At 39.7% G+C, this 17,858-nt stretch overlaps 1 protein-coding gene across 1 annotated transcript in view; it reads left to right on the forward strand.

Moving 5' to 3' along the window:
- The first annotated feature begins 2,113 nt into the window (after window positions 1-2,113).
- Window positions 2,114-17,858, forward strand: part of itga1 (integrin, alpha 1) — a 66,657-nt gene continuing 50,912 nt past the window's right edge. Inside the window, exon 1 of the mRNA XM_023264690.3 lies at window positions 2,114-2,517. Within this exon, the coding sequence (XP_023120458.2) occupies window positions 2,469-2,517 (49 nt within the window). The 5' untranslated portion in view covers window positions 2,114-2,468. The remainder of the gene's footprint in view (window positions 2,518-17,858) is intronic.

Genomic DNA, 17,858 nt, shown 5'->3' on the forward strand with positions numbered 1-17,858 from the left:
TCAAGCAACAATCAGGCTCATATCAACAGAAACATAGACAGGAGTCAGACTTTTCAATCAATGAAATCTTAAAATGAATTCAGGTCGCTAATGAAAGTCAGAAAGGATGTAATGTATTGTGTTGACGTAATGTTGTCACTTCTCTTAGTATGTTAAAAGTCAGGCAGCAGTGTTTCTCATCAGCTGCACTTGTCGGATGTTTTCCTCTGCTGCTACCAGAGTAAAGTGCATCACCATAGTCTTGTGAATGACTTGTTCATTCCAAGAACTGAGCCACTGGCAAAACAAATGTGTCAGTCATATTTTGTGAGTGTTTTTCTGTACCTCATCAACTAGACTTCTAACTCACAATGCCAGTGAACCACTGGGCAATGTGAATAAATAATACAACTGAGCTTCCATCATTGACATTATGTTTGTTTTATTGTCAGATAAACATGTCAGTAACTGATTTAGAGCTGGTTAATTGTGCTCATGCTGACTATTACCAGTCATCACTGGAAACAGTTGTATATTGTTCTGACATCCATTAACTGAAAAGTTCCAGAAAATACAATGTAAGAAAAAAAAGTGTAAATCTGGCAAAAGGGTTCCAGAGAAAAATATATAAAAAATATAGTGGAATCCTATAATGTTAAAAAAAAAAAAAACATAAAAACATAGAAAATAATTGCAAATGTCACAAAAATAATCACATTTTCAGGTTGACTTAAATATATACATTGTAAAGGAACGGAATATTATGTCAAAATAGTGTTTTTTTATGTGAAGGTTATGTACAGCATTTTTTGTTGTTTTGTGTTTTCTGTTGTTGCTGTTTTTTTTGTTTTTGTTTTTGTTTTTTACAGTCAGTTTGTAAGTTTACACTTTTTTTCTCTGGGATTTTACTGCTTATCTGTAAACAAAATTTAAAAATCATTTGTCGTGTTTCAACCCTCAATATACATATTTTGCTCTTTTAAATAACAGCAAACATCCGTAAAATTCTGATATTTTTGCTAATTTAAATACAGCAAAAATGGTCTGATTTTATGTCAAAAATGTTTTAAAGGAACAAATTACTATTTGTAAATTTTTCTTTTTTTTGGTGGACATTATTTACAGTTTTGCCCTGCTTTTTTAGAGGTAACATATAAATGTGCACATTTTTCTTTTATTTTTCTTAATAATCAGTAAATTGACAAAATGGGGACAAACAGTAAAAGACCAGTAAATTGTTAAAAAATTACAATAAAAACTCTATTAAAAATGTTCACTTTTTTACTAACCCAGGCATCAGAAAAGTCACATCATCATACGATTCTATACTTTTTTGGGGGGGTGATTAAAGCCTCAAATGTTTGGACAAGAGCTCATTACTTTACCTAAAAACAAACTTGCTGACTTCTTTATTTAATGACCTGAATAAGACCCAAAAGATCATAAGATTAAACGGTGTTCTGACTGTAAATAATATGATGGGAAACAACTTGTTTGAACATCTTTCAGGTGCTGCACACTGAGATGTTGAAACTTATTTTTATTATATTACAGTGGCCCCAACTTTCAGCACCACAGCTGGTAAATGAACACTGACCTCTGGGAAAAGCATTACTTATACAGAGGGCCAAGTGCCAGAGAGGCCAATTTTACTATATTTATCAGGGAGCAAGAACACCAGTGTTGATGTTTCCATAGAACCCCATTTACATTTCATTCCTCAACTGTTTTTTGAAGGTTCACAAGCTGTCAGTCACAGTTGCAATCTAAACCTTAAGATTTCCACTTGAATTATTAAGTTTTACTGTTTAAGTTTTAAAGATTTTAGAGGAAAAAGCTATTTTTTCTTACAAATAGGGTGCCAAAGATGTATTTTCACACCGTAAATCCTAATTAAAGTAGCCATATTTGTAAGCACTTTTACCCTAATCACACTGTCGTTCAGTTATGGCGCAATTATATTATGAATTTGGGTTATGAAAACAATCCCAGTGACGGATCAGCTGTCACAGGCTGAATCCTGACTGTTGGACTGAGTCTATTCTGGTCTAACCGTTCAGTTGTGGTCTTGTCTCCAGACATCAGTGTGCTGCTGCTGCTGCTGCTGCTGCTGTTATTGGACTGCTAAGATTTTCCCATGCTGGCAGACCAAGCCCCCGCAAACGTAGCTTATAAGGTCCTGTGCATGAGTGAACTCCTTACAACTCTCCCACCCGCCTCCTTCCTCCTCCTCCTATTCCCTGTTTCTGTCGGTCCCGCTCAGCTCCGAAGACGCGCAGTGGACTCGATCTCATCCCGGGCGGTGGAGCCGGTTTTAAAACGTGACTTCAGACTGTTAAACTGCGGATGCTGCGGCTCAGGAAATGCCTTGTGGACTCTTGATAGGCATTTAGCGATTTTTGCTCCTCTGAGGAATCTGTTTATCTGAATACGAGCGGGAGAAGTCTGTGGAATAACTGAAGCTGCAGGACGCGAACCGGTGCGTCAGGATGCTCTGGTTGAGTCGACATTTCACTCTAACAGCAGCGGCAGTTGTTGGTGAGTAAAATGTGAAAAGGAAGCAGACGTTTTGTGCTGGTTTCCAGATGAAATGATCAATGACAGACGCAGAGAGCGCGTTTAGTGCCACGCCGAGGTCTCCAAACGCGTCTTTGCGCACACGCCAGGCTGCAGCTTCGGTCATGGAAGTCTGCATAATTGACGACTAAGCAGCTAAAAGCATCCATTAGGTGTGTCACTCACGCTGCCTGCGCGCCCTGTTAAAAGGTGGTGGCACCGCAGTGTCCTCGTTAACTGCCCCTAAATACTTTCCGTCCGTATTGCCCAGATGTTACTTATTCTGACTGAAGGGGAAACCGCAGCGCGCTTAATTGTTTCTACGTGCAACGGCTCGGTCTCAGAAGCATGGCACAGCCTCATATAACGGAGACATTACAGTCTGTCAAACTACCGTATGGCGCACTAATTGAATGTTGCGCATGCCAGTGTTTGCGCAGCGGTGCCAAGGCTTCCTGGAAAAGTGTCTCTGCAGCGTCATGGATTCATCATGTTTCTGCAGAAACACTGTTCTTTCTTGTGAAACATCATCACCGTGTGAAATCACGTCACGTCACGTCTTAAAACAAAGCTTTGGATGAATGCTCATTAGGTGGTCATTCGTAGGAGGTGGAATGAATCCTGGGACTATGTGCCAGTAATGGATATCTGCTGGGGTGTCCCTCAGGTGATGCTGCGCCCTCAGGACCAGCTCCAGAGCATCAGTGGTGAATTAACTTCTAGGTCAAGTCCAAGTCATTCAAACATGACGGAAAGTACCGGCAGAAGTTGAGAAGAGAGTCTCTCCTCTGAGTCTAGCAGAGCAAACAGTGCCTGTCTCTCTTTCATTCTTGGATACATGTGATCCTGGCTTGTGATGGTCATTAGAGAATTGAGTTAGAGATAAATGCTTGTCTGTGTGAGTGCAACATCAGCTGGAGCTCGTTTTTGCAAATCATTACCATCCAATCATTACATCAAGAATGAAATCAGGGTTGTTATGTATCCCTCTGTGTCCTCAGTTTGGCTCCTGCGGGTCATCACACGCTGCTCTTGGCTCTGAGCGCATTCAGGCTGATTGTTTGTGTAAATGGTTGCAGTTACTTAACCAAGTTGTCCCCTTATGTCCCATCCAGCACAGCTCTACTGGATGTAGCCTGAGCTGCTGGAGTGTGACCTCAGTAGGTTTACACAGGGCTGGAAGCTCTGCTTTGAGTCCATACTGGGAGATCCCATGTTGTGCTATTGGAGCTCCCTCGGCCTGCTTCAGAGGCCCACATGTGGTTATTGTAGTGGCAGCATTTAATCTCTGCAAATTCCTAACGGAGATGGGCCTACAGGTGGTTTGAGTTTGGTACTGCGGAGGAGAGGGGCATCTGGCTTCAATCAGTATGTGTCAGAGGGGAATGACCAAGCTGACTAAGGACATGAACAGCATGAACACCTATAGGTCAGACTAAGACAGCAGCTCGTTATCGTTTACATTACTGATTATCATTTTCTATTAATCACTTAGTCTGTAAAATGTAAGAAAAAAGCAAGATCCCAGTGTCCAAGATAAAGCCTTCAGATTCCTCATTTTGTCTGACCAAGTCCCAAAATACTCAGTTTAGAGTGGTATAAGACAGGGAAATGGCACAAAATGTAAACCAGCAACTTCAGTCACGTGTGTTTGATAAATGACATAAACAATTAACTTAGTTAACTTAAAATAACCCTCAGTCGGGGCTGCAACTAACAATTACTGACATACATTTTATATTGTATTAAAAGAAAACCTCAAACCTCCTAGCCCAAGATACTTTGTCAAAAACCAGAACATATGCAATTAAAAGTGGTGTAAAACAGGAAAAAATATCAAATCCTCACATTTGAAAAGATGGACTCAGTGAATCTTCAGTGAAATATTGCAGATTAGGGCTGCATCTTATTGTGCTAATGAATATTTTGTATTTTCATCATCATTGAACATTACATCAAAGGAAACATAATTTTATTTATACTCAGCATTTGAAGACCTCTCAGATTGGATACACTGTTCAGATATTGACACCATTTGGACAATCAGATGAAGCTCTGAGCTTGCTGTCAACTCCCTCATATTAATTTGGTGGAAACTGTGAGGTTCAATAGATCTCAGAACGTCCAAGAGCATCTCATTGGTTGATCCTGGATGTGTGATGTTGCAAGAGTTTTGTCAAATAAGGTGCACTGACCTCAACCAGTGAAATCTTAAAACCAAGTCTGAAGCGGACAGAAAGCCAGTAGGAGGAGGTGTTACTGGTGTTGTGTGATCACATTTTCTTTTTCCTGTGTTAGCAGCTGCATTTTGTACACTGCAGATACTAAAGAGATGACTGCTTTATGGCCTCGTGAAGGAGTCATCTCTTCCCTGCATGATATGAAGAAAATATACGATGCATGATAACATTGTTCAATATTGAGAACTGCAATAAATACTGAAGTGTGCACGCTAGTGAAACAGTTGCTGTGTCTCACTGCTTCAATGCTGCTAATATAGACCCACTGGATCATATCTGGTTGGATCCAATTTAGCCTCACATATTGCTATTTGGTTAAATATTTGGTTAAAAAAAAAAAAACGTTGGATTGATCTTTGACATCTCCTACAGATTTGACATGCGGATCAGATCAGTGGTCACAAGTACTGAAACTTTTATCAGATAAAGACTTTTCTCTTCCCCAAGGACTTTGACAAAATTATTCGTGTCTTGATGACCATTCAGTTCTGATGATATATATTTCTTTCCATCTATATCTGTAGTGTAAAAAACGTCCATCATTATTCCCCTGAAGCTGAAGGTGACATAATCTAAGTCTAATTGATTTTGTCTGACCAAAAAGCCAAAATTCCAAATTCAGTTTCTGATGTATGAGTAAAAATCCCCAACAGTTATCAAAACAGCTGATCTGCTAAGTATTTAGACACTACTTAAAACTCTTTATCCTTGATCTTTTTCTCCCTGTCGACCTTGTGACTGATAAACTGAAGCTTTATTTGTAAACCGTGCCCTAAATGCAGACACCACACAATAAGATGTTTGTGAGAAACAGCCACAGGACATTTTGGATTTCACATAGCTAGCCAGTCACAGCCTTAAATGGCCTGTTATTTGATTACAAAGTTGTTAATTAAATTGAAGCTGTATTGGGGCCTCAGCTTGACTGGTATTTTCACCTTGACCCAGGTATCACAAGGTGTTTAACAAATGAATTTAGCAGATGTTAATATCTTCTCAATGTCTGCTGCAATGCTGAAATTGTGAAGACGTAGTCGAACGCAAACTGATTTACATTCCCCAACATTCCTTTGAGGACTGGGGAGCTTTTTTTCCTGCAGTTTCCCACATCTCAGATTTGGGAATTTGTCTTTTCCCTACATTTTCCTGAGCACACTGAACGCTGCAGCAGCTGACCAGAGAGGACGGTTAATTCAGTGAAAGCTGTGAGGTCAGGGGATGCAAGTCCTCAGACATTATTGAATTTATGAGCTTGGCGAGACTTGGTAGTGAACCCAGCCATCTCCGTCATTAGCAATATGTCTCCTCCTCCTCCTCCTCTTCTACACTGATTGTTCTATCTTTCTTTTGAATCAGCTCTCTCCCTGGTTTGTAGAAATCAGCACTAATCTTACATAAACTGTCTGCTGGCAGTGGCACAAAGATGCTATGAGACGCAGAGTAATTAGAGTCTGAATCTGTTTGCGTTGTGTCTTCTTCTGCACCTTTTAGCCTCCTTATTTTTCCTGATGCCTAAACGTATGCCATTGGTACTGAACCCTCTGAAGGTGTGCCAGTAAATTATAGTTAATTGTCTCGATGTAGATTCGGTAAAGAAGCTCAGAAACATGAACATGAAGATGACAGAGTCAGAACTCTGAATGCTGTTGTTCCTCAACATACCATCACAGGAAAAAAATCTAATTTAGGCAGTCAGTTTTCAATATTTGGATATTATCTTTGGATTAATTGCTTTTCAAGTTTGTGCAGAAATTCATGCTACCCAAAGACTGAATCCTGCAGTGATCATCAAAACCGGTTTATTTTAGCTGAAATGTCCTAACAACTATTGGATGAATTGCCACAAAACTTTCTACACACATGCATCTTCCCCATACTATGAAACCTAATAATGATGGTTGGAGTTTTCCTAACTTTCTCTACTACAACCAGGAATGTTCTGAAAACTGATGCGTCTTTACCAGGTCAGCATTTAGCTACTTGTTTCTGTATGATGCCCACACTACTGCATGCTTGTAGTTCATATTTTAAGTTGGATGATCAGGGGCAAGTTATAAGCGACCAAAAGCCAGAATGTAGACAGTGTCACAGAGCAACTTGAATGAATGAAGAAAAACCCCTTTAACAGTTCTAGACAGCCTTCAAGGTGAACAGCTTTTAGTTAGCTTTATATTGACACCAGGTTGTCAAAATGTTCGTTATCTCTTGTTGCAATGCTCTACACACAATGTCAAAGTCTTTCTAGGAATGTCTCTCCACTCTGCAGCGATCACGGTGACATCGTTTATTGATTTTGTCAAATTAAAATGACCACATCTTTTCCTAAATGAATGGAGAGAGCCATAACTGCAGTTTTGCTTGACCTAGAAATTGCATGTATATAATTACCATTCAAATCTTATACCACCTGCTAAAAAATGTGATGACTTTTCACCAGAATAAGGTCAAAATACCATTTTTCTCCACCTCTACTATGCGCACAGTTTCACAACGCTGTGCTTCTATCAGTGCAACGACATGATTGGCTTTCCCTGCTCTGTGTGACTAACTTAATGACAGCTAATAATGAGCTGGCTGCTGCCCATATCAAGAAGCTGCAGTCACCACACTTGGAGAATTGTGAAAATTCTATGGTACTGGCATTGACTGTTAAATTTCTTGCATTGCAACATCCCTACACAACATTAGACCAGAACTTTTCTTACATAGGCTGTTAATTTTTAGCGAAATACCTGTGAAAGTAATGACGCTGACATCAGCCTGAGCTGTTTAGTCAGAGATGGTGTAGTGTTTCATAGAGCTGCTATGTTTTTGCCTTGTTTCTGTCAGTTTGCAGATAACTCTAAATACCACAACAACCACAATCATTCGCCAAAGTCAGAAAACTTTGCTGTTGCAGTTTCAGAACTCCCTGCCCTATCTGACACTGACTCAAAACATGAAGCAGAATTGAATTTGAACTTCTTCCCACAAACAACAGTGTTTAGATTTTCACAATAAAAGAAAATCAATTACCAAAGATTCAGAATCACCATTTTCACTGATTGAACCGGGTGGGTGTCATCCAAATCTTTAACATTATCTAATTCCTACCCTGGATACCTCAAATGCTTTTATTCCATGCATTAAGTAAGTCAGTAGAAGTAGAGGGTATCAAGCTCTGTTTGTCTAGATGTCAAAAACGCTCCTGTTTTCTGTCAGAGGAAGCTCATGTGCTCTGTTGCATGACAGCAGAAACAGCAGCATCCTGCTCAGTTATTGAAATAATTTGAGGATGTTAATCTTAAACGGCTGTCGAGTGAATCTTTGCTCAGATATGACCATGCAGGCAGCATGTATTTCTCGTAAATGTTTTTTCCTGGCAGCTTTTGGTTATAGTGATATATCAGATTGAGGAGACGTGCAGGTTTTCACATGAAGATGATGACAGACTTAACACTTACCTCATGGGATACGTTTAGAGTGTGACAGTCTGTGACAGCTTGTTTATCTGTCTGATGTATCACAGCAAGTGTGAGGATGGATTTCAATATCGAACGTCTTGACATTGTACATACATACACACACTTACATGTACAGCTAAAACCAAACTGACTCTGGAAGGTGACTCATAAATGACAAAGAACTAGAAAGACTGTGTGAAATTACCTCAAATTAGGATCCACTTTGTATCAGTTTCTGTGTTTTTAACTAAAGCTCAACCAATATATCATTGGACTGAAATTATTGGCTAGTTTAGACCCGTCAGAGGTATATTAGTATTACCATTTATGTTGTAAGATATGAAAGCCTGCTTGAAACTGCTGGAAAGTAACAAAACAATGACCCCAGGTTTTTCCCCAGAATATTCCTCCCCAATATTCCTCAAACATATGCTAATGTTAGATAGGAATAACTTCTGGTGTTGGAATGCATAAACAGCCTCCTTCAAGTTTCCCAGATCATCTGCTGACTCCTGATGGATCATTTTGACCTTTGTGATGAGAACTTCACACCTACTGTTTTCCAAGATCAACAATTGACTTTGGTCTGGTGGGTAAAACACAAAATATCACTGCAAAGTCTCCTCCTTTGTTGAATGCCATAACTCTCGTCCGCTCTCTTCACACATTCTTTTCTGTATTTCATTTTTAAACACAGGACGAGAAGTAGAAGTAAAGTTTCCTGCATCTAGACTTAATTTCTCTAGAACTGTAGTATATGACAGGCTATCATGAGTCATTTCCAGCTGTTGGTTACACAAGCTGGCAGAGAGGCCAACATGCACCGAGAATGCAACCTGCAGAGCTTAACACTGCACTAGTTGATTGGTTGATCCAGGGGTTGTCAAAACCTGACACACTGGGGCCCTGCTGGACAAAACTGAAACAACTTTGTATTATGTGTGTGTTCAGATTCGACCGAGTTGTGACTCTTTGAATGAGCACCTCTTTCTTAGTTATGCAATTTCTTGCAGCCTCGAAGTTTCAGTACATCTAGATTGATCCATACTTACCAGTTTTTGCTCAAAATCTTCTTGTGATTGTACAAAACAACCATCTGAACGCCTCTGAATGTATCCCATACATGTTCACATATTGTGTTCAGCCTTTAGCTGCTTTAAGTTTTAACCTGTATCACTGTTCCAGCTTAAATTTTTAGTCATAATTAGTAAAACATATAAATAAAGATAGAAGATAGTTCTAAAATATTTTAAAATCCTGTTCATTTCTATCAGAACATCAATATCCTGGCATTCTTTGTACCTGCTCTTTCTTGGAATGTTATCACTATATAAAGAGTCAAGGTTCAAAACACAAGACTTTTCATTTTCCGATTTTACAAGAATATAAGGAAACACTGCTGTAACCAAAGTGAACATAGCTCTCTGGCTGTTCAGTGTGAAACATGCAGAGATGCAGCCTCACTTTCTATTTTAACAGAAATACATTTTGTTCTTGAGACCTGCAAGAGTTGATGCTTCAAAGAAAACTCAGACACAAAACAGAAGCAACTCAACATTAAGACTGAGCATGTGGTGACAGAAAGATAACCCACAGGGTCACAGTATTAAATGATATAGCATCGTTTTTTGCCATGGCAATGTTTACAGTTTGATATATATATCGGTGAACTTGATGTTGAAGGTGAAACACTAGCATTGAGGTAAAGCGTGCTTCTTAAGAATCCCTCCAAAGTTCACCACAGCAGCCCTCATAGATAGATAGATAGACAGATAGACAGATAGATAGATGCTTTATTAGTCATTGCACACTTTCATATACAACAGAATTTCATTTGAGCTGCCCTGCCAATGACATGCAGGAACTGAAACTGCGTGGCTTGCCAACAGCGAATATAAGCCTGGTTTGAGGTCATGTAGTGCATGCAACACGCTCCTGCAACAAGTAGAAGTCACAGTGTGAACTCCAGCTGCCACTTTTACATGAAGCACAATGTGGCAGCGTATAGAAAAATGTCTGAAAGGATTAAAAATACTGAAAACTTGATCAAAGTGTGTGGAAAATTATAAGAGGCTTGCTGGTCATAGTGGTTTTCAGCTGCAAGTGTTGTTGCAATTGCAGACATTTAGAGAAGCTTATCTTATCAAAGTTATCCTTCATTTACATGGATTTCATTGAATTTTTGCACTTTTTACATCTGTTTGAAGGTCACAGGCAACTTAGAGCCAAACGCAGCGTGCCGTAGATGAAAGGTCGTCAAGCAGTTTGGACAGTTTATCATATGGCTACAGTATGCTTGAAACAAACAGATTCATATGCCTGACAACATCTGAAGTGGGCCGGCACATCCCCCTCATAGCTGCGTCCCACTGCCTCACTAATCTCTCACAGAAATATGTCTCTTTTGCAGGTCTTTGTAGTAGTGATGCAGTGGATCATATAAAGACAAGGATGCAGGCTTTAATGCAGGTTTTCAAAGTGTTGGACTCAATTCTGCACATAAAAAGTGATATAAATAGTTATGTGGTACATCAAAAAGGGCGCTTTAGGGAAGTTCAAACCCCGCTAGCTGCTGTGTGAAGACAGTTAGATAAGTTGTGTGTGTTTGACCTGTGGGAAGAAGCTAAAACAAGAACATGTTTGTAAGATAAACAGTCAGCACCATCTGCTTGCATGAACTCATAGATGAAAGATGGGAACAGTCTATACTAGTTCAGATCAATGGCATCTGTGCTTGCAGGCTGTATGACAATATCCCATTTCATCAGCTGATTTCTTGTGGTTATTATACAGCTGCGGTGATGATATGTGTGTTTTGTTTGGAAGGACAGAAAACACACAAGTGGCTTTTAACCTGGATGTAAGAGGCCCAAATTAAAACTGTTACAGCTAGACATAGAGCTGAAACCATTTTGATAATCAGTGCTAAACATTTCCTCACTCCAGCTTGTCAGAGATGAGGATTTGCAGCTTTTCATCGACTGAAACTGAATATTTGGGTGTTTAACTGAACAAAATGATCAGTCTGAAGACGGCTTATTTGTCTGGGAAAATGTAATGGGTATACATCTTAAAGAAACTAGTAATCGATATGTCAGTAAAGGAAGTAATGATTAATTGCAATTTTTCATATGCTCACTGGCCGGCCAGCATTTCCACATTCAAAGACAAGAAGGAGTCACTGAGTCCATTTGTACTGTGATTTGTAAGTGGTTAACGTTGGTATTGTATTTCAGGAAAAGTCAACATTTAACTTTAAAAACTTGGCTTTAATTGTTGCTGTGTTTATCGGCGAAGTATCATGTGAAACTTTTTCAGCTGATGATGAGCTCGTGCAGCTTGTGAACACGCGAAGGTATCAGAAAATATTGTGCAGGAGGTTGCACTTAAACCAACAAGACAGAAGAGCGTGTATTTCCTTGAAGAGCGCTGCGAGTCAGGAAGGTTTAAAGATATGGCCCAGGGCCTGTGAAACCGCAAAATGCCACCCACATGAATTGGTTTCGTACTCTGCTGCCTCAACCGCGTGCAGATGTGTAACTGTGATGCTGTTACTGACTCTATTGTCTGTGCAGCACGTGGCAACTGTGGAAGTGACATATGTTCATAGTCAGGTAAAGATGATGTAGTTTTAAACATCAGAAATTGCGTTGCTGGCAGAAATGATGGCAGCTGTTGCTTTTGTTTTTTGCCATGAGACAGCATTTAAAGATATCTGGTTGCAATAAATGTTTAATTTCTTGTGCCTTTATTGGACATCTTGCAGTATAGTTTGGAAGAGAGATGGGCAGTCAGAGCTGGACACTGGTCATTAGGATGATAGGCATCTTAATCACTAGACCACTACATAAACCCACTTTTTACAGATCTGTCCATATCATTCAATTGAGCTTCACTGAAATGTAGCCATAGTTGGGACAGTAGAAATAGACAAACCACTACAGCTACCTCTACTGAGTAAGAAAAACAACAACACTTGGATTCAATTTCTACTCACTTGATGGTTGATGAGTGAAACATCTATTAGCTACATGTCGTTATTGTTTAAAGGATTGCAGGACGGGACTGCATGACACATTCGCAGATAATTACACTTTCAAATTCATTGTGTGCTTACGCTGTCCGTGCAACACTTTACACTCACTTTGCCCCAGTAGAAATGTACACCAAATCTAAATGATACAGTTTCTACAGATAACTTTACAATGTGCAATGCTACATCTCTATATCGTGTATCAGAAATGGATGGATATCTGGAAACCATTCAGTATCACCATGAGACCAAAGCAACTCTTTAGTTACACTTACTGCAAGCCATTTTTGCTTTTAATCATTAGACTGAATATGTATTAGACTATGTAGAACAAATGATCATCCGTGTTTAAGGGTTTTTGCGTTACAGATACCTACTGTTCTGAGTAGTTCTAATTCCAATTTCAAATTACCATATTTTAAATCAGAGTCATAATTCTAGCTTAAAATATCTTCAATTCCCTTTCATTTTAAGATATCTACACTGTCATTTTTATGCATCTCAAATAGCTTCAAACTACTGAAAATAATGCTGAACATATATAAAAATGGAATTCTACTCAGTCAAAACGTAATCATAGATATCTTGGACAACTTTGTGACAAGTCAAAAAGATGCTATTGATGTCTACAATTTTAATTCTGTATAGTCAGCCTCAGCTAATAAATGTTAAAATGGCTTGCTGCTGTGTATTTATTACACCTGAACAATTCTGCACCTGAGTAACTCTCAAACAGACCTGAGTGAGGATTGTCAGACTTTGAGGGAGTCCAGTACTGGACTTTAGGCACAAATGTACTTGCAGTGGCATGTGTGGAGGATCTGTAAAAGTAAATAATGTCTGCTCTGTGTATGTGAATGATGACTGTCAGTTTTGCACAGCAGGGTTGGGCTCTGCTACAGAACTGAGTCATCACTGAATTATTATGTTTGGTCTCTGCCATAGCAGCAGACAGAGAATTGCGACAGAAATAAAATGAAATTCGGGGTTGCCAAGCCGACACTTGTGGCAAACTTTTTCTGTTCTCTGACTGAAAATGTGAGGTCATCTCCTGAAGTCTTGCAGAAGTCAGTTTTCTCTGTGTCATTCTTGAAAGCTGTGCACATATGATGTGTATGTTTAATGTTTTCAGTTAACAGTTTATGTTTTCTGTTAGATACTGAGTGAGAGACAGTTACTGATTGTGTTTGAATTGTTTGGATTATCTCTATGAAGTGTTTGAAAACCTAATCTTCCTATAAGCAACATATAAGCTCGAAAATAAACATGATAGCGAGATAAGAGCCGAGTAATCCCCGAACACACACACACACACACACACACACACACACACACACACACACACACACACACACACTCTGGAGGGACGCTGATATCTGTCAGATATGAACAAGACACCCGTGAAGGTGCAGCATCGCATATCGTGTCAGCTTACAGAGGTCTTAACCTCCACAGAAGGTCAAGCCACACACATGTATAAACACACTGAGCACATAAAAGCATTCTGCATGTGTTTTCACACTTCGTCACTTCTCCCCATTTTTCTTCAGTCTGCTACAATTTTAGCCTTCAGGAGCATCCTCTTAACCCTGTTAAGCCCTGCTATAATTGATTCCATATTGAAGAGGCATTTTTGAAAATATATAAAAAGTTACAAGTTAGTCATAGTAAGTGCATAAAGAACATTGTTTTACTAAAACAGAATATTAGGCATCAAGTGCATCCCTCATTTCGTATCCCGCATTTGTCCGAGCAGCAGAAGTTATTTCCAGGAATTTAGACCCATCTCTCCAGCCGTGTCCGCAGATAGCTTGAGGTATTTTTCGGTCATGTGACCTTTGGCACTGCACAGTTGTTGTGAGGCATCAGGAGCAAATAGGAGGGAGGCAGCAGTGCAGACAGGGAGGCAGAGGAGAGAGTGTAAAGGAGGTCGCCGGCGAGACGATAGGGAGTCAGAGGGGAGGTCACTTTCAGAGAATTCGTGGTGGGAGGAGATTGCATTATCTTCAGTTTGAGCAAAAACAAGGATAAGAGTGAAAGGTGCAGAGGTTAAAGGGAAACTAGGCAAACACTGCTTCTGTTTTTCAAACGTGGGAGAGGGTTAGTCATCTCTGCAGCTTCTGTTTTTGGTGTCACTATGGTTGAAAAGCTCTCAAAATGCAAACCAAGTGGTTTGTCAGTGCTTTCCAAAATGTGACTGCCATCTCTGTCATTAAACTCATCAGTGGATGTTTAGGAAATTACTAACTCGCTGAATACCTGAGTCTTGATTCCACTCCATCAACCTGATCAATATCTGTCTCCAAGTATGACGCAAGAGCAAAGAGGTGATTATGTTAGGTTGGCATTAAAACTGTAAGCAGCTTTGCTCTCTCCAAGTTTAAACACCTTCTGTACCAGTTTCCTATTTTTGATGTTAATGGTACTACCACCTGTTTCTGATGTTATCAGCCCAATAAATGACCATCGTCATCACGGATCATTCCCATACATATGGGCCTATAGGGACCTCCTCTACCTTCTAGTAGGCCCAGCAGGCTGTTATCACCCCTTTTAGTGATAATGGAGCTGGGATTTTGCACTTATAGAGAGGAATATAAGTTCACATTTGGAAGTTAGAGGGGATGTTGAAGGTACAGTTCTGCAGACTTTCACTCTGGAGTTTGAGTCCTGTTTAACACCACAGTTACAGTTTTACTTGTAACTTAAGACTTGTTTTTAATTTCGCTTTCACCTGCAGTTTTTCATTCTGTCTTTCACTCAGTGTTTGGTTAAGATTACAGGCACCAAAACTGCTTGGTTAGGTTTGAAAAAAGAATATGAGTTTGGGTTAAAGTACTCCCTGTTCTATGCTACATGTTATAAAGCTCAATTTTGTATTGAGATTTTAGAAATATTTTTTCACACAACCGCAAGAGACAAGCCAATATTATCATAGATCCTTTCTGCTTATCAGTGATCAAAATAGATGATAACGCACCATCTGTCCTACTAGCAGATGGAAGAGCTATTATTTATATGTATTTATGCAGCAGTCACATCCAAATTTGGTGGGACATCTATTTACTTATAAACAACAGCATATTCCAGCATTAGTTTGCACCATCTTTGGCTGGTAGCTTGGTAAGATGGGAGTTCAGTGTGCCCATTATTGCCAAAAGCTGCAACCTGCAACCTCACTATCTATTTGTGTAAGGATGATGCAAACGAGACACAATGTTTTGGTTTTGAACGTAGCCAGCCAGCAGTTTCCCACCGCTTCCAGTCTTTATGCTACGCTAAGCTAACCAACTGCTGCCTGTAGCGTTGAATTTAAAAGAGAGTAGTATCAAGCTTCTTATCTAATTTCTTATAAAATTTTCAATGTGCATATTCCCCAAAATATCCACTTGTTCATTGAATGTGTGTAACACTAAAACTACCTCCGTTAGGGGAAACAAGCGCCATTGTTAAAAGAACGAAACTAACTGTGACTGTGAAAATTCAAAATCAAGTTACACCATCAACTCCACCCTCCTCCTTTTGTGCGACATTGTAACAATGTCACACGGCTTCCTTCTGTGGCACTGGAAGTCTTTATTGCCAGCAGGAGTTTGTCTGGAAACGTGTTGTTTTTGAAGTGAAGACAGCATCCCTGTGACTGATCCAGTGTTCAAGTTCTCTCATTTCCCAGGTTTGATGGAAATTTGAAAACCTGCTTTGTTTGGGGTGTAGTTTACGATAAAGCGATATATTTTGTAGAACAGGATTTAGGCCTGTCTCAAGTAATTTCCTTGTTTTTGCCAGTGTGCGCCAACCAAGACTCCATAGCGCCCTGCCAGAAGAAACACTTAAAGAATGCCTGCACAGACATGCATAGTTGCAGTCCACTGGGGTTCTCAGTACCTGTGAAGTGCTGATAGCCTCAGATCCTGGACATATGTGTTTGTGTGTGTTTTTGCAGCCAGAGTAATGCTGCATCTGTGCAGCAGGCCCGTCCAGCCCTCCACCCCATCGTCTGTCTCCCAGGCCAGCAGCAGGCCAGAGCTATCCATCAAACGGGCATCATACAGGGAGCAGAGGAGCTGTGGCGTCTGCCTGGAGCAACTTGTTCACATTAACCTCTCCTGCAAAAGGCCAACACAAATGACCACGCTGGTCATGACGTTCTTCCCTCAAGACAGAAACGTCATGGGAAACAAAACATGGCTGAACTTACAGGAGCTTGTAATGTTTCACAGCTCTGACCTGGTTTTACTGCCATGTGAGAAGATGTGATTTTGTTTAAATATGAAGATAGTGGTTCTCATTTTCATAAAGTGTCACATTTGCAGTGTTGAACTCAGTTGTTCACGTGTTTGTGTAGCAACTTTAGCTGACAGTTTGCTTTATCGCCTCCACATGGCTGACAAATTGCAGCATGAAATAAGTTTGAAAGTCACACTGTTTGTTCCAGAAAGTTGCAGAAATGACAGCCCTCCCTAATCTGATGTCGCAAAGATACTCAATCATCCAGCAGACAGCTCCCCACAGATCAGAATAGACAGCATGAGCCAAAATAGTTTGGTAGCTGATAGAACTTCATCCACTCTGATTCATATAAAGACATCAGGCAGTATATTTGGGATGGTGGTTGGACCTCAGTGTGGAAACAAGCTCACAGAGCAAAAAGTAGAAAGTATATATTTCTGTAGATGTAAGATATTGATCAAGAGTCATCTTATAATCAATACAAAATGAATCACACTGGAAATGGAAGTCTGGGAACCTACATTTTGAAAATTGTGCTCATTCTTCTTATTTTTTAACAGCTTTGGCATCATCAAGAAAGAAAAAAAAGTTCCTCCCTTAATAATCCACCTCCTTCTCATCTTATCTACCAGTATCCTCCTCCCCTCTTTATGCTGTCTCCACCGGGCTTATCAGCATCCTATTTCATACCATCACTCAGCATAACTTTCAGTCACACTAAATGACAAGCAAAGCGATTGCTCTTAAAAAGAAATATATTCCATGTGTGTGCATGAACTGACCTGAGATTTTAATATATAGAAAACAGAAACTTTCCCATAGTTTTAGATGCTTTCAAACGATCTCCAGAGATCTCGACTGGAGCTGGTTTGTTGACAGCAGCACACAATCAAAGAACGGAGCTGGCATGAGATCTGACATTAAAGTTTAAGATGTTTCCCTCGTGATGGCAAAAAGGTGTTTGGTTGTGACATCAACTTGTCTGTTTCTACCTGAAATGTTTACTGCAAGATTCACGTGACAAGCAAATCTCACAAAACCCCTGCAGGATTATTTATGTCATGTTCGTTTTGGATTTTGGAGACATCTTGGCAGCAATCAGAATTAGACCATGTATATATGCACTATTTAAAAAAGAAAACATAATTCCGGTGATGCTGTAGGAACTTTGTACAACATGGGAAAATATAAAGACTACAATGCTATGAGAAAATATCTACTTGGCCAACATTGTCATCCTGTAGCAGCAGAGAGGAAACATATTTGATAGTGAAGAGGAAAAGCTCATGTGACAAATTCTTCACTGGGTTATCTTTGGTCACACAATGTTAGAAAAACATGACTTAAAGAGTCGTAGAAAGACCTGAAGTCATCTAT

Source organism: Amphiprion ocellaris, chromosome 17 (genome assembly GCF_022539595.1).
Source record: "Amphiprion ocellaris isolate individual 3 ecotype Okinawa chromosome 17, ASM2253959v1, whole genome shotgun sequence".
NCBI classification, from domain to species: Eukaryota; Metazoa; Chordata; class Actinopteri; family Pomacentridae; genus Amphiprion; species Amphiprion ocellaris.